The following is a 21074-nucleotide window of genomic DNA, read 5'->3' as shown; positions in this document are numbered from 1 at the left end:
TGTGGTAATCAACATTATGCAACAAAAGCTGTCGATTGAGCTTAACTTGCATTGAAGATACATTGCATGGCAAAAATTGGACACAGTTTCCATATGTGCCTGTCATTAAACTTCAACATTTAACTTAAAAAAAAAACAGCTTCCACTCTTCTGAGAAGGCTTTCCACTAGATGTTGGAACACATACTGTACTAATAAAATCTATAGTTTGAATGAACTGTAAGTTGCTTTGAAAGTGTCTACTGAGTATTTTATATAATGTAATTATATTAAATATTTTACCATAACTCATTGTTTCAGCGTGTTTACTTCAATGTTCTGGTCAAATGGGTCTTAAGTTAATAGCTGTTGATTTGGGAATAAACATTCAGGCTCAGACTATGGTGTTGAGATACACCATCGTGTGTATCTCAACACCTCTGAGCTCATTTGAGGAGGTGTGTGTATGGCACCAGCCGTCACACCTCTGTAGACACACTCCTCTCACCCTCTCTGCTCCTCTGCTCTCTCTATTTCTATACTGACATCTTGTTTTCTGGGCCCAAACACAGGATCACCGTTCCCACTGCAGCACCTAAACATCTCACCCCTGACCTGAGAAGAGATCACACTGTGACTCTATGTACATGCTGCTGGTGTGAACATTACAATCAGATTACATATTCCAAAGACATCAGGAATTATGGTGGCAAGGCAACTTTAATACTTTTGTAATGCTTTGTGTATTTTATACAATTATTTAAAAAGATAATAATTGTATAATTTGTATTATATAATAGCAATATTTATATTGTTCTGTTGCCTGGAAATATGTGCAAACTGCAGGGACACAGGTTACAATCTAAATCACTACATTTAAAGACAATCATTTTGAGCATACATGAGCTGAAATGGCCTGTCACATCTATTTATTGTTTTTGCTGGTTCATAGTTGACCCTTCCAATAAGAGGCTGGATTACTGTTATAATCTCATTACAGTGAGGTGACATGTGAGTGGAATATTTAGTGAGATTGAGAGGAGGGTTCAGTTGAAACTGGCTCAAACTGTACGAACATGCACATCGATGAAAGATAGAGCTGTATCTTTCTCCAGGGGTAGAGCAACTTAAAAAATAACAGACCAGGTATGTTTAAATTTGTGTGAATGCTTGTTTTTGTGTAATCATTGTAAATCGATGTGAGATAGTTTACAAAGTGAAACTGATTTCACATTACCAATTTGTTTTTACCTAAATTCAAAATGTGGTAAGCCTATGACTGAGGAAATCATACAGTTATACAGAGAAATTGATGCAGCACACTTTTGTTGAGCTATACTGTACATTTGTGTTTTTCACAGTAGAGTGCTTGCCATGTGAACAATACATGTTGGAATGTACAATGTTTGGCTTCATAGAAGAGAAAAATAAAACTGCACATCTCAAAATAAGGCTGATAGCCAAAACGCTGGTAAATAAATTAGCCTGTATTTTGAGTTGTGCAGTTATATTTTTCTCTTCTATAATTTTTGCCATAACTTGCACCCCCTAATTTAAGGTGTGTGTTTACTTAAAGGAATGTTTTGTGTTCAATACAAGTTCATCTCAATTTACAGCATTTGTTGCATAATGTTGATTACTCCTTTTCTTAAAAAAAAAAAAAAGAAAAGAAAAAAATGCAAAAATCTGTGGTACTGTGAAGCACTTACAGTGGAAGTGAATGTGAACAATGAAAGTGAATGGGGCCAATTTTTGGAGTGTTCAAACAGAAATGTGAAGCTTATAATTTTATAAAAGCACTTTAATTCTTCTGTTAAAACTTATCTGAGCTGTAAAGTTGTTTAAATTGTCATTTTTACAGTCATTTTAGTGTTTGTTGACATTATAGTATCGTCATGGTAACAAAGTTGGCCATAACTTTATACAGAAAAAGTTAGTAAGTGATTTTGTCACACTAAAATCATGTTAACACACATATTGTTTATGCCTTGTGGCTATACTTTTGAAACAGTGAGTAGCTAACATTAAAACATTTGCCCCCATTAACTTCCATTGTAAGTGCCTTATTGGAACCAAGACGTTTTATTTTTTATTTTATTTTTTTAATTTTAAAACCCTGACCAGTCCCCCAGTCACTGCTGCTGAAAAACACCCCCACAGCACGATGCCACCACCATGCTTCACCGATGGGATGGTATTGCGCAGGTGATGAGCGGTGCCTGGTTTCCTCCAGATATGACGCTTGGAATTGAGGCCAAACAATTCAATCTCCATTTCATCAGATCAGAGAATCTTTTTTTCTCACAGTCTGAGAGTCCTTTAGGTGCTTTTTTGTTTCTTGCACTGAGGAGAGGCTTCCGTCTGGCCACTCTGCCATAAAGCCCAGATCGGTGAGTGTTGCAGTAATGGTTGTTCTTCTGCAAGTTTCTCCCATCTCCACACATGATCTCTGGAGCTCAACCAGAGTGACCATCAGGTTCTTGGTCACCTCTCTTACCAAGACCCTTCTCCCCCGATTGCTCAGTTTGGCCGGGCAACCAGCTCTAGGAAGAGTCCTGGTTGTTCCAGAATTCTTCCATTTAAGAGTTATGTGGAGGCCACTGTGCTCTTGGGAACCATCAATGCAGCCGAAATTTTTTTGTAGCCTTCTCCATATCTGTGCCTCGACACAATCCTGTCTCTGAGCTCTGCAGGCAGTTCCTTTGACCTCATGGCTTGGTTTTTGCTCTGATATGCATATTCAGCTGTGAGATCTTACATAGACAGGTGTGTGCCTTTCCAAATCATGTCCAGTCAAATGAATTTGCCACAGGTGGACTCCAGTCAAAGTGTAGAAACATCTCAAAGATGATCCAGAGAAATGGGATGCATCTGAGCTAAATTTCAAGTGTCATAGCAAAGGGTCTGAATACATATGTCAATGTAATATTTCAGTTGTTTTCTTATTAATAAATTTGCAAAGTTATCAAATGTTTTTAGCTTTGTCATAATGGGGTATGGAGTGTAGATTGATGTGAAAAAAATAAATAATTGAAAGCAATTTAGCATAAGGCTGCAACATAAGAAAATGTGAAAAAAATTAAGCGGTCTGAATACTTTCTGAATGCAATATATATATATATACTCAAACCAGCCCATCTGGTTTTTCCCTATTCTGATGGTTGATGTGAACATTAACTGAAGCTCCTGACACGTATATGTATGATTTTATGCATTGCAGTGCTGTCACATGGTTGGCTGATTAGATAATCGCATTAATAAGTTGGTGTACAGGTATTCCTAATAAAGTGCTCAGAGAGTGTATACTGGTATGCTTTCTGCAACCCTGCTATGCATCAGTACCATACTGAAAACTGAGCACTGATTTAGCATTTTCTAAAACACTATACCTCAGCACCAGACATTAATATGCTGAACCAATGACTTCAACACAGTCCAGGGGTTTTTAAAATTAGAAATGAAGGCTACTGACAGCAGACTTACATTAAATTAACCTTAAGCCCAACATTAGATTAATTTTGTGTACAGCTTATCAGGGACATCTGCTTCTCTTCATTTGTAGTCAATAAACAAAAAACGTCTTGGTTTCACCTAGGTTATACATCATGTTCTTTTCGATTAAATTACTGAAATCTTTATAAAATCAATATATTAATCTCACATCTAGAAGTAAATAATTATTGAGGAAATTAATAAACAAATGTCAGGAAGTAGGCGCTCAACTACTAGGAGTTGGCCCAACGGAATAACCGTTACATTTTAAATTTTGCGAGCGCGCCAAGTTTGTGGAGGAATTAAGCACGTGCGGATCAAAAACGCGAACATTCAGTAAATCAGATGGAGCGAGTAAGATAGGAAGATACAAGGCACGTATACTATGATTCTTGTATGCGTATCACACCTGTTCATTATAAAGCTTTTTAAACCCATACACTGGGATCTTCATTTCAACATTTAATTGAATGCTGTACTGTAATGTCACAAACTTCTCTGCAACGTTTATGGAAACTAATCAATGATTATGAAAAATAATGGAAAGTGTGGAAGAAAAATAAAACCTAAAACTCTTGCTTATGTGATATTGCTTATATATATAAATACTGTATAAGAATAGCCTATATAAATAAGTGGAGTAATTATTTAAATTACTTTATATGAAAGTAAGAAATTGCATTTAATTTACATAAAAAAAATAAATGGATAAAAAATAAAACTGTTTTCTCTAATCAGTCACACTAGTAAACAAATAACACTCACTCCCTGTGATTGACACTGTCCTTTCCCACAGTGGCCTTGTTTTTTGGGATGGATAAAGAAAAGGTCAGTTTTGGGGTGAGTAACGAGTAAATCTTTAACTTATCTTTTCCGGAGGTGCCTGTGTGTACATGGACAGGGGCTCCTAATATGTAAAGAGCGATATAAGAGGGACTGTGGGAACACACATGCAAAGACGAGGAGCACATATGAGCACATTAAGAAATACTGGAGAACATCTCACTTATTAGCATATGTAGTGTAAGTAAACTTGCCAGACATGTTTTAAGTGTTTTAACTGTTTTAATTGAGGCTTGTGTTTTAAAAGAGACTGTTTACCCAAATATTAAAATTCTGCCTCATGTTGTTCCAGACCCATATGACTTTTATGTGAAAAGTGAATGGAATGGGCAAAAAATGCAGTGAAATTGAGGCAAAAATTCTGCCTAACATTTCCTTTTGAGTGTAACTGAAAAAAAAAAAAAAGTCATACAGGTTTGAAATAACATAAATATGAGTAAACAATGACCATTGTTTGGATGAACTATCCCTTTAATTAACTAAAGTGAGTTGTTTTCTTTTACAGTAATCTAGCTACAGTTTGTTTGACTTTTGGAGTACACATTGATCCAGTGGCCAAAATGGCGATAGCAGCGTTGGAGTTGATGGGCTTCTTTTTGGGTATCTTTGGCATGTTCGGGACCCTGGTAGCCACTCTTTTGCCATACTGGGCAACCTCAGCGCACATTGGTGCTAATATTGTGACTGCAGTAGAAAACGTGAAAGGTCTGTGGATGGAATGTGTCCATCAGAGCACTGGAGCCTTCCAGTGTGAGACTTACAACAGCATTCTGGGGCTCACGGCTGATCTACAAGCAGCCAGAGCTATGATGGTCATCTCCTTAATGTTTTCAGTCATGGCACTCGCCGTGTCCACCATCGGCATGCAGTGCACTGTCTGTATGGATGGATCCTCGGTCAAGAGCAAGGTGGCTGGTGTAGGTGGCTCACTGTTTCTCCTGGCAGGGCTCTTGTCTTTGATCCCGGTGTCTTGGAAGACCCATGAGGTAGTGCAAACATTCTACACCAACAACATACCTCCCAGTCTGAAGTTTGAGATAGGCAACTGCCTATATGTGGGGCTGGCTTCTTCTCTCATGTCCATGTTAGGTGGAGGGCTGTTGAGTGCATCCTGTTGCGATGACTTAGATGGTGGTAGGGGAACCAGGCGACAATACCCATACCCTGACCGCACTGGGTTCGGGATGTCACGTGGAGCGACCCATTCAATGCCCTACCATCCACCCATTCTGCAATCTGCCGCAAACCACAACGTTGCCAACAAGAGTCAGACGCTTAACAGCCAAACCAGCACCAGTACCCATTCTGCCATGCCAGCACCAGCCCATGATTCCAGGAAATCAACTAGGCAGAATACAGCTGCTGGGTATGACGTCACAGGCTATGTCTGAGGATTTGTGTTATACTTTTGGTTTGTACCATTTCTCCTAAAAGGGCCATTGTGATTAATCCTTGGACCATGTAAAGACTCTTATAATAGGCAAGATTAATCCTAAATTGGATTAAGGCACAAGCAGAATGGATACATTGCCAAAGAAAGAGCAAATGCAACTAATTGAACTGATAAGAGAGGCACACAAAGGTGCTTTTGGATTATTTCATCACATGGACGAAAAATACATGAAATGCTGGTCTTTTTTTGTGTGTGCTGGAGGTTAAATAATTTAAAATATATATCAAGATGCTTTTTAGAGAAAAACCAATCAATATGTATCGACGAAACTATACGCCTGTGCCCTTGTAAAGAGATATTTTGTCCTCTTTGCAAACATGCAGAGCTAATATTTCACAATGACCTCTTTAGCTACAGTGGGTCAGTCCTTGAGAACTGTGAGCTAAAAGTGCACTCAAACATATTAAATATTTTTGATTCACATTTATTTTTTAAGGTTTTTGTATGACTGTTACACATAAAAGTTCAAGATGTTAATAACAGAACTTTTCTCTTTGTCAACCTTAACAAATCAATGTGTACACGTAATTAAGCACACAATTATCATATTCAGTATATTAATAAAGATGGGGGATGTTCAGCAGTCTGTAGCAAAAACCTCTCTTTCATTTCTTTACACATAGACCTTGGAAAGCTCTTATTATTGTTCCCAAATGCTTTTAATACTGCAGTTTTCTCATATCAACCACAAAGCCCTGCAGACACCATATCAACAATAAACATCTCTGCATTGGTACGTCACAGATATTCTCAGTGCTGCAATGTTCCCTGCTTATTAGCACATTCAAATGTTATGTATAACAGTATGTTAAAGGGATTGTTTACTTTCTTCCGTGAAACACGAGGAAACATTTTGAAGAATGTTGCTGCTGCTCTCACATATAATGGAAGTGAATGGTGACTAAGACTAACAATCTACCTATTCTGTATCTCTTTTAACTTTCATGAAAGAAAGAAAGAAAGAAAGACATACAGGTTTGGAACATGAGTGTGAATAAATGATGACCAAATTTTCATTTTCTTTCCTTTTTTTTTGTTGTTGTTGTAATTAAATGTATTTTATTGATTCCTACAGTAAATAAAGAAAAGCAAAACATACATACATAGAATCAACATTTAAACCCCACAACTGACCCTGTATCCTGAGAACTTAGAAAAGGAATTAATAATTCTGTGGAGGCAAGGCATAGATCTAGTAGGATCGGAGACAAATAATAAAATATCATCAGCATAAAGCAAAAGCTTATGCGCCATACCTCCCGCAATCACCCCTGGAATATCATCTTCCTTTCTTATCGCGGCTGCTAATGGTTCCAGGACAAGACAGACCAATAATGGGGAAAGAGGGCAACCCTGCCAGGTGCCCCTTTCTAGAGTAAAATAATCTGAAATTAATACATTTGTTTGTACCGCCGGTAACGATGTCTATAAAGTAACTTAATCCATCCAATAAAAGTATTCCCGAACCCATATATTTCCAAAATCTTAAAAAGATAATCCCATTCTACCATATCAAATGCCTTTTTGGCATCAAGTGAGATGGTAGCGACCGGAGTCTGATCATTCGGCACTGACCACATGATATTGATGAAATGCCTAATGTTATCAGAAGAGCTGCAGCCCCGAATAAACCTCACCTGATCTATATATATAAGAGATGTCATAACTTTACTTAATCAGTTAGCCAGAATTATTATATAATATATAATAGGTATATATTTCACCACCAGCAGATTTCAGTGAATTGTAGAAAAAGACTCTCTCTGTTTTATATATCTAGCCAAAAGCTTCCCTGCTTTGTCCCCCGACTCTTGCCTTGAATAGCCAAAACTCCACCTTCCGTGACAAAATAGTATTATATCTGTATTTCAATCGGGTCAATTCTCTGAGACCATCAGACGTCATTCGGTGCTTCAGCTCTGCCTCTGCACTTTTAATATTCCCTTCCAACTTCACGAGTTCTCCTGCTTTGGATTTTTTGATGAACTGTATGATCCGACCCCTAAGAACTGCCTTAAGTGCCTCCCAAGCCACGCCCACAGAGGATACTGAGGACCAGTTGATCTCCATATAAACACTGATTTCAGCCTTTAACATTTGTTGGAATCCAGGGTTTTGCAAAAGAGATACATTAAAGTGCCAGCTATATGATTTCTTTTTCTCAGAATGTGGCAACACCTCTAAACTCACCAGGGCGTGATCTGAGACTAAGATGTTTCCAATTGAGCAATCAACAACAGATGACATGAGGGACTAAGATATAATTAAAAACAAAAAATCAATTCTAGAATAAATCTTATGAACTGATGAAAAAAAATTTATAGTCCCTACCAGATGGGTTCAAAAGTCTCCAAATATCTGTAAGACCAAGATCTTTACACATCCTGTGAAGCATCAGTGTTGCTCTAGGGGACTTACACACTTTTGCTTCACTATGATAAAAAAAAAAAAAAAAGATTAAAGTCTCCTCCCAATATTATATCATGAGGGGTGCCAGCAGCTTGCAACATCCCTTCAAGATCATCAGCGTTAGGTGCGTAAATATTAGACAAAATCAACCTTTGCCACTGAATTTCTGCTAAAACAATAATGACTCTTCCTAATTTATCTTTAATCTGTTTAAGACATTTGAATTGTAAATGTTTATTTATCAATACCCCCTACTCTTACTTGATCCAGCACTAAAAAAAACATGTCCACCCCATATCTTCCCAAATTTTTCAGCTTCCTGCAGGGAAAGATGCATTTTTTTAATAAACACTGTATCATATTTCTTACGTTTAAGAAAATAAATAACCTTCCTTCTTTTTATGGGGTGCCTCAACCCATTCACATTCCATGTGGAGAGAGACAATTCGCTCATATTAACATTTGACATTTGACATATGAGAAAAATAGATTGTGTGTCAAAAATATAATTATAAAGACCACATACCAACACTGGTGCAACAATCAACCCCCAAACATCCCCCAGAACAACAACAAAAAAAAAAACAGAAAAAAGAAAAACATGCGCATTAACCCCGCGCACGACGGCGCCAACCGGCGTCCATCCCTCTAAAATCAAACAGTCCATGTACGCCTACAAGAGTCCCCGCGACAAATTTGCCATCGGATTGCTCAAGTCCAGTGCTTCTATAAAAATAAATATAAGCACAAAGAACGTGTAGATTCATCCACATAACTGTCCCGAAGGTGTGTTCCTCCACAAAACAAACTCCAGCCTCTAGCGGAACCAGCACAAAAAAACAAAAAAAAATGTACAGTTTCCTTGGGCAGTCAAACGAATGTTCAGTGAGTTGGCACATTCGGCTGTTATATGAGTGTAACAAATGCCCTAATCACTCTACTGATGTGCAAGAAATATTCCACAAAACAAACTCCATCCAAGAGGAGGCATAAGCACAAAGAACGTGCAGATTCATCCACAAACTGTCCCAAAGAAGAGTTATTCCACAAAACAAACTCCAGCCACTAGGCGGAACCAGTGGCAGTTCTAGCTTGTATGGCGCCCTGGGCGAAACCCACTTCAACACGCCCCCAACACGTGCGGGGTGGTATGTGTGGGTGCCTCGTGCCTCCCCTCCGCAAGATGCCACCGCCCCCCCGCAAGATGCCGCCCTGGGCAACGGCACATGTCGCCTGTGCCTAAATCTGCTACTGGGCAGAATCAACACAAAAAGAAACAAAAAAGGCACTCAGGCCCACTCGGCTGTTACATGAGTGGAACAAATGCCCTAATCACTCCAATGTTTGCAAGACATATTCCACAAAACAAACTCCATCCAATAAGAGGCATAAGCACAAAGAACGTGCAGATTCATCCAAAAACTGTCCTGAAGGAGTATTATTCCACAAAACAAACTCCAGCCGCTAGGCGGAACCAACACAAAAAGAAACAAAAAAGGTGCCCAGTTTCCTCGGACAGTCAAATGAATGTTCAGTGAGTCAGGTCCACTCGGCTGCATCGAGAGCATCACACAATGACTTACTCATTCCATTGACTTTATAAAGGTCATCGCTTGCTGTGGGCATGTAAATATTTTGCGGCCATCCTAAGTATCTTTTCTTAATATGGCCGGGAACATCAGTGTAAAAGCGACCATCCGTTGATGTAAGAGATTCTTGCATTCCTTGAATCGATCACGTTCCTCTCTTGTCGAATTTGCAAGTCTAGGAACAAGAAAATGCTGTGGTTCTTCCAAGAAAGCCTTCCTTTACTCCTCGCCTCACATAACACAAGATCTTTATCGGTTGATCTCAGAAATTTTGCCAGAATTGATCGGGGTCTGTCTCCTTCCACGGATCTCCAAGCTGGAACTCTGTGAGCCCGCTCGATTTCCAGCTTATGGCTTGTTATATCGAGCAGACTCGGGAAGAGCTCATCTAGGAATTTCATCATATCTCAACCTTCTTTGTCCTCAGGAATTCCAACAATCCAAAGTTGTTTCGCCAGTTCTCAAGGTCTTCCAACTTTTCCCAGACGCGCTCCAAGTCCACTTTGGTTGCTAGAGGGTTAGCTGCTAATTCCCTCTCCGATGACTCCAGATAATCGTTTCTCAACATCCGCCATTATTGTAACCAACTCAGTGAATTTCGTCTCCATGGCAGTGATCGATCGACGTATTACAGCAAGATCCTCCAAGTCAGCAACGACCTTCATCAGCATTGCCGACATGCTCAACAGTTGATGCTAAATCTCTTTCACCTCACTGGCCAAATTGAGGACCAGGCTTTCGGCCTACTGCTCAGGGGCTTCAGCTTGAGCACATAAGTGTCTTTTAATGTATCCAGAGCCTGAGGATTTTGAATTCTTTGACATATTGTCTTCATAGAACAGTTATGGAACAGGGTGTATCGAATCTTACTGGTTTATGACACAAAAAGTATAAAAATTAGCAAAGTGCGTAGAGCTCGCCGTTCATGCATCCGAACCTCGCGTGGCGCCACGTGACTCCTCATTTAATTTTCAACTATCCCTTTATGATATTGTATATTATGTGTATTTTACAGAAATATTTAGAGAGGATGTGTTTTGAAAAGGAGGAATGTGCAAAGACAGAGATATAAACACATTTTTTAAATCTGATGACTTGAACAATTTGATGCTCTTTTAATGAAAGACATGCACGCCGCCTTTTGCATGGGTCATTTGTTTCAGTGAGAAACCAAACATTGTCCTAATAGTCAGCTTTTATGAGCTATCCAAATGGCAACCATGTGTTCCAAATGTAAATCTCTGTTCAAGTCTATGTGTGAACGCTTAAATAGAGGTTTAACTCTGATGTTAGCATTTAAACAAATGAATAACATTGCACTACAGCCACTCCAATTGAAACTCTACTGCATTGATTTTACCTTGATTTTAATGTGTAACTAGGTGGGAAAGATACTGTTGTAACACCATATTGAAATGTAATTGGTTCTGTTGTTGAGACCTGTACTTGTCGGGTTCATTGACTTCAAACACAACCTTGGTAGAGAAGCAGCCACAAGTCTAGTGCCCCTTCTCTCAAATATAGGCTAATCCTGGAATCTCCTCAGAAATAGCTAAATATTTTCAGCTGGGTTCAAAATCTCACTAAAACAACAGGTTAATGTTCAGTTCCTGCAAAATACTACTGTTTAGCTTATGTCTGACATCAAACTGAATGAATAAAGTGGTTTGCCATTTTTCCAGAAATAATTTGTGAAAATGTAAATATTTCATAAATATTTCTAACCAGCCATGAAACTGTTTTTCCCCCACATCATTTTGAATAAAGAAAATATATTTTGACCTTTGAAAATGGGATTATTTGCACGTTTGCGTATTTGTGACAATATGCAAGTGTGCAACTTATGTTTCCTTTGTACTTTTGTGTGTCTTTGATTTCATGTACTGTTGCAGTTCTTAATAAAAGTTGTAGGCAAACTGTTTTATTTACTTGCAAAAGCCAATTTGGGTTTTGCTGTAACTTTCAAGGATATAGCTAGGCCAAACTCCAAACTGCTAGCAAAGACAAACAGAGCCCCTAACCCTTTCCCTAATCCTAACCATGTGTGGAAGTGTTGCCCCTTTTTGAAGCTGGCCCAGCCCCCTTCTTGAGTAATCCACCCCCTTCTGGAGATATCCCACCCCCTTTTGGAGATTCCACCCCCATTTGGAGATCTCTGGGCTGCAACTATACCTTGATGTAAATTTCGAATGTTGTTCACAAAATTCTAATTCTCAGAGAGCTGGTATTAAAAAATGGGAAATGGGTGAAACCTGCTGGTCAACAGAAGAGTAACAAATGCCTCTTAGTTCAGATACAAACAGTTGAACAGAACAGAGATTCACATTGTGAATTTGTTTACATATAAACAGAATGTACAGCATTTACAAAGACAAAAAAGAAAACAGATTCGTTTTGTTTAATAAACAGCATATACAGCATTTACAAAGGCAAAAAATAAAAGTGAATTTATTTAGGCAGGTTTTTCATTGTAGGATTGTCCATCCTGTTGGGTTGAAGTGGTGTTAGGATCTACAGAGGATCTGTCAGTCTTTGCATTGGTGTCTTCACTTCTTTCTCTGCCAAACTCAATGATTAGAGGCTTTTCAAGCAGCCTGTATCCATTTAACAGGTCCAGAGCTGTTTGGGCACTTTCTACATCTGTGAAACACAAAAGACAGTTAATCCTCATATTACCTAACATGCTGTGTACACGTATCCAGATGTGTTATATCAAGTTCTGCAAATGAATGGTAAAGAGTATGTTAATAGACCGAGTTTAAGCCTATACAGTAAATGTCTAATTGGTCATTTAGAACTGGCCATTTTGAATTAGATTACAGTTATGTCAATATTTGTTTACAGCCTTTTTCTTACCAAAGAATGTAATAAAAGCTTGTCCTTTGAGTCGACCCGTCAGTAGACGGTACAGAATGGGGTGTGTGTTATCTTTCTGAAACCTGGAGAAGAGAGAAACCAGCTGAGCCAATGAAGCCCGTGGACTCACGTTCTTTACACAGAGCACCTACACGTATAGAGAGACAAGAATGCATTGTTTCTTTAAAGTTTTCAAAAGTCCTTCGATATGTCTGACCCCAACTTCCTGTTTCAATACCAAGTATGTCAACAAATGAATGAAAATTGAGCATGTGAAGAGGTCTTATGGAGTCTGATAAAAACAAAATGAAGTATGACCTGATGTATCCTTGACTTCAAGGGCTGCTAAAACTGTTACTCCACTTATTATTTTACTTAAATTGCGGGGTAAACATATTTTGCTAAAGCATTTTCTCTTTCAGAAACATTTTAAAAGCAGTTATTCAATAAGCAGTTGCTATCAGCAGCGCTTACGTTGCTTGGCTTCCCTCTCTGGTAGTTCTTAAAACGTGGAATATTCCGTATAGCCTCTTCTGTGTCCCGATTATTCTTGATCTCTTCATCTGAAATATCCTCTATCATTCCGCTGACTGTAACCGGCCCATCATGACCTTGCACTAAAGAAGAATTCAGTGTACCAATGGATTGGCTGACTGTCATTTTCCTTGGCACAATACTTTTTTCTTGGGACTGTGGAGGGTTGATAGTGTCCGACACACGGCCTGATTCCAAGCAATTGTGTTCGTCTTTACATTGACTGGAGTCACAGACTCTGTCGCTTTGGTCAGTATCAGAGCATGATGATTTAGAACGGACATTGGTGACAATTGTTTCTTCAATGCAAGATTTTGGTTGTGGTTGCAGAAAACTCTCTGAGATATGTAAGTTTTTGTTTTGATCCTTCAGAAAGTCTCTACAGAAAGTGTCCATTGCATTGGCAGATGATGCCCCCTGCTGGCTGACCTGTGACTCTTCATCTGAGGATAGAAAAAAAGGTTTAAGCGGAGACAAAAGTGGCTACAGGTAGATTTAGTGAGTATAGAGCTGATCAGTTTGTTATGATTCCTTGGAGAAAAAAAAATAGAAAAGGTAATTCTGACTTCATATCTCACGATTGTTACTATTTCTCATAATTGAGACTTAATATCTCAGAATTGCTACTTTGTCTTGCATTTCCATTTTTTTTCTCACAATTGCAACCTTATATCTCAACTTGCAGTTGTGACTTTAAATCACTCAATTGCAATTTTATTTCTTACAACTTTATATCTTGCATTTGCAATTTTATTTCTCACAACTTTATATAACACATTTGTAATTTTATTTCTTGCAATTGTGACTTTATATCTCAGAACAGCGACTTCATATCTGGAATTTGCGTTTTTATTTCTCGCAACTGTAACTTTATATCTCAACTCGCAATTGCGACTATATCTCAGAATCCCAACTTTATATCTCGCAATTGCGACTTTTCTAACTCAACTCACAAACATGACTTTATGTAAACTTGCAATTACAAGAAAGACAAAAGTTAGAATTACAGAATATATATATATATTATTATTTCTTTTTTTAATTCCAGCTTCTATAGTGTGTAGTCTTAATACCTGGATGAGAATCAGCATTTTCGTGCCTCAGGAATTTCCAGTGGGTTTTTACAATAGTGTTTGTTGATTTACATCATTCTGTTTTGCAACATAAATTACACACAGTGTTGAAATTTGAGGCTGCTATGTTTTTTTTTTCAAACAAGAATCTAAATAAAGACTAAAACTCCCACAAGAATGTGAAAATAGGTGATTTATGTAGCAACTTTTTGCAACTTAACTTTTCTAAAAACACAGCGGCTTCAAAATTCATGTTTATGGGATAAATGTCGGTCATTTATGTTGTAAAACAAGTAACAAATATGACAGTCTCTTCCAGTAGTGTTAAATTCAGACCTTATTTTACTTATGAAGCGAAAAATCTTCACAAACAACCCACTGGAAATTCCTGAAGGAATCCATGGCGAATTAGCCTTCCGGGATTGCCTACAAATTGACATCAACACTGAACAACTTTATGTAGATATTCTCTTAACCTTGATGGTAAAGGGCAGTAAGGAAGCTGCTGCGGTCACTGCCGTGAAACAGAGCCTTCTCGATTTCCATCTCCCTGCGAGAGAGCGGCCGACTGCTCGAGAAACGCTGAGGTCGGGAAAGCAGCTCCGCATGTGCTGCAATTTTATACTGGATGGCCTGCAGACGCTCATTCCTCGCTTCGGGTGCCACACAAACCCCTCTATCCTGAGAAAATTGTGAAATGGGACACATTACATTAGTTGACCTACAGATGATGCTACATATCCTCCATTTCAAATCCTAATCAACAGCATTTTAAAGGGATAGTTCACCCAAAAATGACAATTTTCTCATCATTTACTCATCCTCCTTGCATCCCAGATGTGTATGACTTTCTTTCTTCTGCTGAACACAAATGATTTTTAGAAGAATATCTCAGCTCTGTAGGTTCATACAATGCAAGTGAATGGGTGCCAAAAATGTTAAGCTCCAAAATCCACATAAAGGCAGCATTAAAGTACTCCATAGAACTCCAGTGGTTAAATTTATATCTTCAGAAGAGATATGATAGGTGTGAGTGAGAAACAGATCAATATTTAAGTCTTTTTTTGTCAAAAAATTCTCCTCCCTGACCAGTAGGGAGCGATATTCACGATGAACGTGAGTCACCAAAAACAGAGGAAGGAGAAAGTGAAAGTGAAGGAAAAGGACTTAAATATTAATCTGTTTCTCACCCACACCTATCATATCACTTCAGAAGAAATGGATTTAACCACCAGAGTCTTCTGAATCTGGAGTACTTTTATGTTGCCCTTATGTGGATTTTGGAGCTTCAACATTTTGGCACCCATTCACTTGCATTATATGGATCTACAGAGCTGAAATATTCTTCTAGAAATCTTCATTTGTGTTCAGCAGATGAAAGAAAGTCATACACATCTGGGATGGCATGAGGGTGAGTAAATGATGAATTTTCATTTTTGGGTGAACTATACCTTTAAGTTACACGGATTGCTCTCAGTTAAAATCCATCACCTAACAACATATTCTGCAAAAGCATATTATTACATGGCTCTATGAAATACTTGATTCTGATAGGTCAATTGCGGAATTCAGCAATGAAACATTTCTTAATAACGACTGTTGTCCTTGGCAACACTGTATAACTACAGAACTTATACTTCCTACATACAGTAGCTCTGCTCATGTTAATAAAATAATCTCAATTCAAATCAATATTTAATGTCGATTTACTCATTTATTTGGTTAGTCGCCATGTAATATGAGGGATAATGTGCAATCAGCCTGTCATTATTGCAAAATAAACTCATTTGGGCTGATACAAGTCCTGATCCCCCTGTCGGGTTTATTTTTTGTGATAATGACGGGCTGACTGTACATTATCCCTAACTCAACATTCACTTTGTGTGTAATTCTGACCTTCCATGAAGGCTCTGGCAGGTCCCTGCATCTCCACAGCTCTATTTCAGAATCCGTGAGGCCCAATTCTCTCAGAGCGGCCAGTTCCTGATCTCCATCCTGTAGGGCCTGGAACTGGGACAGACTCCTCACACCAGCTGCCAACTCCCCAAATGGCTTGTACACTGCTGCTGGAGCAAAGCATTTCTTCTTAGCAACACACCTATAAGAAATAAACCCTTTCAAACAACTTCAACAGCAATAATTAATTTAGCATATATATATATATATATATATATATATATATATATATATATATATATATATATATATATATATATTAGTTTATTTTTATTTTTTAATCCAAAGTAACATTTATTGCAGGTGCAGTCATGCTAGATAAACTTGGTGTTAAGTGCCTGACTCAAAAGCACAAAGGCTGTAGCTTATGAGGAGCCCATTCTGGGGTTTTAGCCTACAACCTTTCAGTTACAAACCCAGATACTTTAACCAGACACGTCACACTCCAATAATCATTAAGTGGGCAACATTTCTTGATCTACATACAGTACAATGCCACGAGACGTTTAAAATGAAATCTATAAAATAACCAACACAGGTCACTGCTGCTACTGCTACATATTCCCTGTAAAACTCCAAAAGTCTGTGGGCAAAATGAAAATAATAATTCTGTATAAAGCCATGCTTAGACAACAGAAACTAACCGGTCAATGTCTACATCTGTGTCTAGTTGCTGTAACAGTAGATTGTGTAGTTGTCTCTGGCCCTCTGTCTCCTGTTCTTCAGGAATGGGTGCATCGTCACTGGTACGAGTGACCCTGAAAAGTGCAATAAACATTTCCATCAACTGTGTAAGGGTGAATCTTATAAAGCCTATCAAGAATGTCCATGTCATATGTCATCACCAAAATGTTAACTTAATTCCACAATGTGTATGGATGTCTTGTAATTCTAATTATTTATATTGATTTCTTTATTATTATTTGTATTAAATAAATAAATATTTAATGTAGTGATTCCTTATTGTGATTGTAGTTTCAGAACTGATTTGAAAAAAATCTGAAATAAACACACGAGAGATTCATTCAACAAGCCCTAATAGGACATTGTAGAGTGGTGTGGTACTAAACGTAAATACACTATTATATAACACCAGACGTAATAATAAAAAACCAACATATACAGAGCATAAATTAAGCTTGCATTCAACATACATTCTGATTCTGAGTTTAAAATTGTGTTTTTATATACTTAAAGGGGTATTTCCCCCCCAAAAAATGAATATTCTCTCATCATATACTCACCCTCAAGACATTTCAGATGCGTATGACTTTCTTTCTTCAGCAGAACACAAACGAAGATTTTTAGAAGAATATCTCAGCTCTGTAGGTCCATACAATGCAAGTGAATGGTGGCCAGAACTTTGAAGCTCCTTAAGTGCATAAAGGCAGCATAAAAGTAATCCATACAACTCCGGTGGTTTAATCCATGTCTTCAGAAGCGATATGATAGATGTAGGCTAGAAACAGATCAATATTTAAGTCCTTGTTTTACCATACATCTCCACTTTTACTTTCTCATTCTTCTTTTCTTTTTGGCGGTTGGCATTCTTCCTGCATACTGCCACTGAGTGGTCGGGGCTGGTCAAAGGTGGAGATTTATAGTAAAAAAGGATTTAAATATTGATTTATTTCACAACCACACTTATCATATCACCTCATAAGACACTGATTAAACCATTGGAGTTTTATTGATTACTTTTATGCTGCCTTTATGTGCTTTTTGGAGCTTCAGAGTTCTGGTCACCATTCACTTGCATTATATGGACCTTCAGAGCTGAGATATTCTTCTAAAGATCTTCATTTGCGTTCTGCAGAAGAAAGTAAGTCATACAAATCTAAGATTGCATGAGGGTGAGTAAATGAGTAGAACATTTTCATTTTTGGGCGAACTCTCTTTAAAGGGTTGCCAATTACTGGTGATCTTTTATAGGAGCAATAGCATGGAAAACATGATTTCCCTTGCTTTTTTTAAAACATAACAGGTCGACTTAGACATACCCTAACGTTCATAATGCAAAAATCTCTCCCCAGCCATTTATAGAAACTAAAGCCGCAAAAACAGGTCGTGGTATTGACGTCACAGCCATGAGCTCATTAACATAAGATCGCCCACGTCTATGGCCCACCCAGTCACGGTAAAACTATATGGAAGAAATACAACAGAGCTAAACACCAGAAGAAGAAAACACTATTATTTTAGATGTGGGGGAAAACCATCAAGCGCTGTGCCATTCCTGGCTGTAGGATTGAACCTGCGTCTCTGCACAAACTTCCAAAGGATTCCAACATGAGAAACGAGTGGCTGAAGTTTCTCTTCACCGAGGTCCCTGATCGTTACAGTCCGACATTAACAGTTTGTTCGGCACATTTCACAACGGACTGTTTTGTGAATCTGCCACAATTTAACGCAGGCTTTGCAAGTAAGCTCTTATTGAAGGAGGGGAGAGTGCCGACTATATTTGACCCGACAGCAAACTCGCGACCTGTAAGTAAGCTTTCTTATTACTTTCAAAGAATCACAACAGAGGTGATTTACATAAAAAATAAATAAAATAAAAACTAACTAGCTAATCAAACAACAGAAATGCTTAAAAGGAGTCTTTGTCGCTTACCGCTTCATGTTTCCGATTGTACCCAAAATATCCGGTTTCAACAGGAAGGAGGCAACAGTAGATAGGATTATGGGAAATGTAGTTAAATTAACGAACATGTATTTTTAATTGGAACATCCAAGAACAATACAGAGAAATGTTTATTCAAATAAATGTACATACGTTTACATGGTTTTAATTGTGCAAACCATAAAATAGCAAAAAGCAAAAATTAAACGGGTGCCAGAATTAAAAACAAAGGCGAAAACAGCAAAAAGGTGCCAATTATGTATTAAAACCATACTTAATAATGCTATTACAGACTGTAAAATCCTTTTATAATTATACCAAACTCTACCATATTATTTGAAGTCATTTATAAAGTGAAAAAACTGACTTGGAACCAAGTAAATTAATCTAAAAGAAAAGGGTTGTACTTGCTTGTTATGATTATTGGGGGGGGGGGGGGGGGGGGGTTACCTCACCCCCATCCCCCCTGGAAACTAGGGCCCTGCAGCTGACAATTATTTGTAGGGGAAAATTTATCAAAAATTGTAATATTCCAGGCTGCAGGATTACACCTGCATCTCTGCATGCCCTTCCAAAGGATCCCAACATTAGAAAAGAGTGGCTGACGTTTCTTTATAAGGGGGTTCCTGCTCGTTTCAGTCTGAACCTGCTGGTTTGTTCAGCACATTTCATCCCGGGCTGTTTTGTGAACCGCTCACAATTTAATGCAGGCTTCGCAAAGAGGCTGATATTAAATGACGGAGCAGTGACGTGCACAGACCTTAGCAGGGACAAGGGCTGAAGGATAAAAAAGAGCACTGATATTTTTATTTTTTTTTATGAGTAGTAATTAGAAATATGTAACAAATTTCTTTGCTTTTTGAGTATTTAACAATTTTCTTGTGTGTATATATATATATATATATATATATATATATATATATATATATATATATATATATATATATACTGTACATATTTTTTTCAGTTTTTCCTTTATCACAAATAATGGATAATTTTTATTTATTTATTTTCAGACATAGTCTGTGATAACCCCATGTTTATGACATGTGTCATGTGGTATTTTTTAAAGTACCTTGGAGTACCATGACAGTATCATGAAATATGAACATGATCAATCATTCAGTACCATGGCATTACCCTAGTAACATGGTGCACAGTGAGAAACACAAGGCCAGGTCCTTGAATAACGTATAAGATGCGAGTAAGGGCAGACGGTGGAGTTTCTGGTGCCCTACGCAGACTGAGTAATATGCGTATAGGGAGCTGCGGTACTGTGATAGCCTAATTGAATTTTTCTGAAACTGGTAAGTCTAATGGCTTATTAGTTTCAACAAAACCAAACTGGCTTTGGCTGAACCTGACAGCTCCTTCAGTTTATGTCAATATTCTATAAAAGACTAATTTAATTTATATCACTGAAACAGACACGCTCCCATTATAATTAATAAATCTGTCTACACTAGTGGTTCGCGATGTCGGAAATGCAGTAGCAATCGAGTATTATTCTTTTGATGAACTTACAACACAATACATGGAGTGGAATTTTTATCTTTTTATAAAACTGAATTTTTTGCTTCCTTGAAGGGCACTCCTGCGGTAGGGGACGCCACTTGAAAACTTGTTCAAAACGAAAGTGAGGAAATGAATCTTTTCTTGGAGGGCCCTTCCACAAGACTATTAGTGAATGGTACAGTCATGCAGTAATGCCATTTTCCTTCAGAGTACCCACTTCAAGGGCTCTGCAGTTCGGAGTGAGAATAGGGCATAAGAATCCGCCCCGATCTGCTTTAGTGTGCGCTCTTAAAGGCACCTCCGCTTAATTTTCTTTAATACGTCCGCGATTTACAAAGAAATCTCATATTAACACATTCATGTTATTGTAAAAATATGACAAGATTTTTAATGTAACTATTTTAATTATTAAAATTTCTCCCCCTTTCTGGACAACCAAAAGGGCACCTTTAGATTTGTGAACGAAAGGGGCAGGGGCTTGTGCCCCTGCTGCCCCCGTTCTGTGCACGTCAGTGGGACGGAGTAGTTCTGACTATATTCAACCGGACAGAAAAGCAGCAACCCGTAAGTAATATTTCCTATTCTTTTCACGTGGGAAGTGGATTGTATATTTAAGGTTTAAACCAGCGATAACAAACTCTTTGATAGGTATCTTACAATAGATTGTTCATGTTTCCCATTGAATAACTTCCTTTTTTAACAGGAAGTAAGGGTAGGTTGAAAGGATTACGGGAAATGTAGTTGGAAACAAAA

General features: G+C 38.0%; 3 protein-coding genes across 5 annotated transcripts in view; 2 read left to right on the top strand and 1 right to left on the bottom strand.

Annotated features, from left to right (window-relative positions):
- The first annotated feature begins 1027 nt into the window (after positions 1-1027).
- Positions 1028-6850, top strand: LOC127430796 (claudin-14-like). Of its 3 annotated transcripts, XM_051680865.1 has the most exons (3): positions 1081-1124; positions 4267-4310; positions 4819-6850. In XM_051680865.1, the coding sequence occupies exon 3, from the start codon at positions 4874-4876 to the stop codon at positions 5702-5704; it is 831 nt and encodes a 276-aa protein (XP_051536825.1). In that variant the 5' UTR covers positions 1081-1124; positions 4267-4310; positions 4819-4873; the 3' UTR covers positions 5705-6850. The 3 variants fall into 3 exon arrangements, with proteins under 3 accessions (XP_051536824.1, XP_051536825.1, XP_051536823.1); XM_051680864.1 differs by lacking the exon at positions 4267-4310 and having other exon boundaries at positions 1028-1124; XM_051680863.1 differs by lacking the exons at positions 1081-1124; positions 4267-4310 and adding an exon at positions 4362-4493.
- Positions 6851-12146: 5296 nt separating this feature from the next.
- rbm41 (RNA binding motif protein 41) lies at positions 12147-18833 on the bottom strand. The gene is made up of 7 exons (XM_051680877.1): positions 18798-18833; positions 16828-16941; positions 16124-16325; positions 14704-14908; positions 13095-13597; positions 12621-12768; positions 12147-12404 (listed from the first exon to the last, which is right to left on the bottom strand). Exons 1-7 carry the CDS (start codon positions 18803-18805, stop codon positions 12217-12219), a joined length of 1368 nt encoding a protein of 455 aa, XP_051536837.1. The 5' UTR covers positions 18806-18833; the 3' UTR covers positions 12147-12216.
- klf8 (Kruppel-like factor 8) overlaps positions 18291-21074 on the top strand; it is a 42777-nt gene continuing 39993 nt past the window's right edge. The window contains exon 1 of the mRNA XM_051680878.1: positions 18291-18670. Within this exon, the coding sequence (XP_051536838.1) occupies positions 18386-18670 (285 nt within the window). The 5' untranslated portion in view covers positions 18291-18385. The remainder of the gene's footprint in view (positions 18671-21074) is intronic.

The sequence above is a fragment of the Myxocyprinus asiaticus genome, chromosome 40 (genome assembly GCF_019703515.2).
Source record: "Myxocyprinus asiaticus isolate MX2 ecotype Aquarium Trade chromosome 40, UBuf_Myxa_2, whole genome shotgun sequence".
NCBI lineage: Eukaryota > Metazoa > Chordata > Actinopteri > Cypriniformes > Catostomidae > Myxocyprinus > Myxocyprinus asiaticus.
Note: the sequence above shows the minus strand (reverse complement) of the source record. Positions and strands in the feature narration are given on the sequence as shown.

Bases quoted from the DNA above. Each gene is read 5' to 3' on its own strand.
- LOC127430796 (XM_051680864.1), top strand. From the start codon at position 4,874: ATGGCGATAGCAGCGTTGGAGTTGATGGGCTTCTTTTTGGGTATCTTT.
- rbm41 (XM_051680877.1), bottom strand. The intron at 14,909-16,123 runs GTCAGAATTACA...CAATTTTCTCAG, and splicing joins TGCCAGAGCCTTCATGGAAG to GATAGAGGGGTTTGTGTGGC. The intron at 12,405-12,620 runs GTAAGAAAAAGG...TGTGTTTCACAG, and splicing joins AGCTTTTATTACATTCTTTG to ATGTAGAAAGTGCCCAAACA.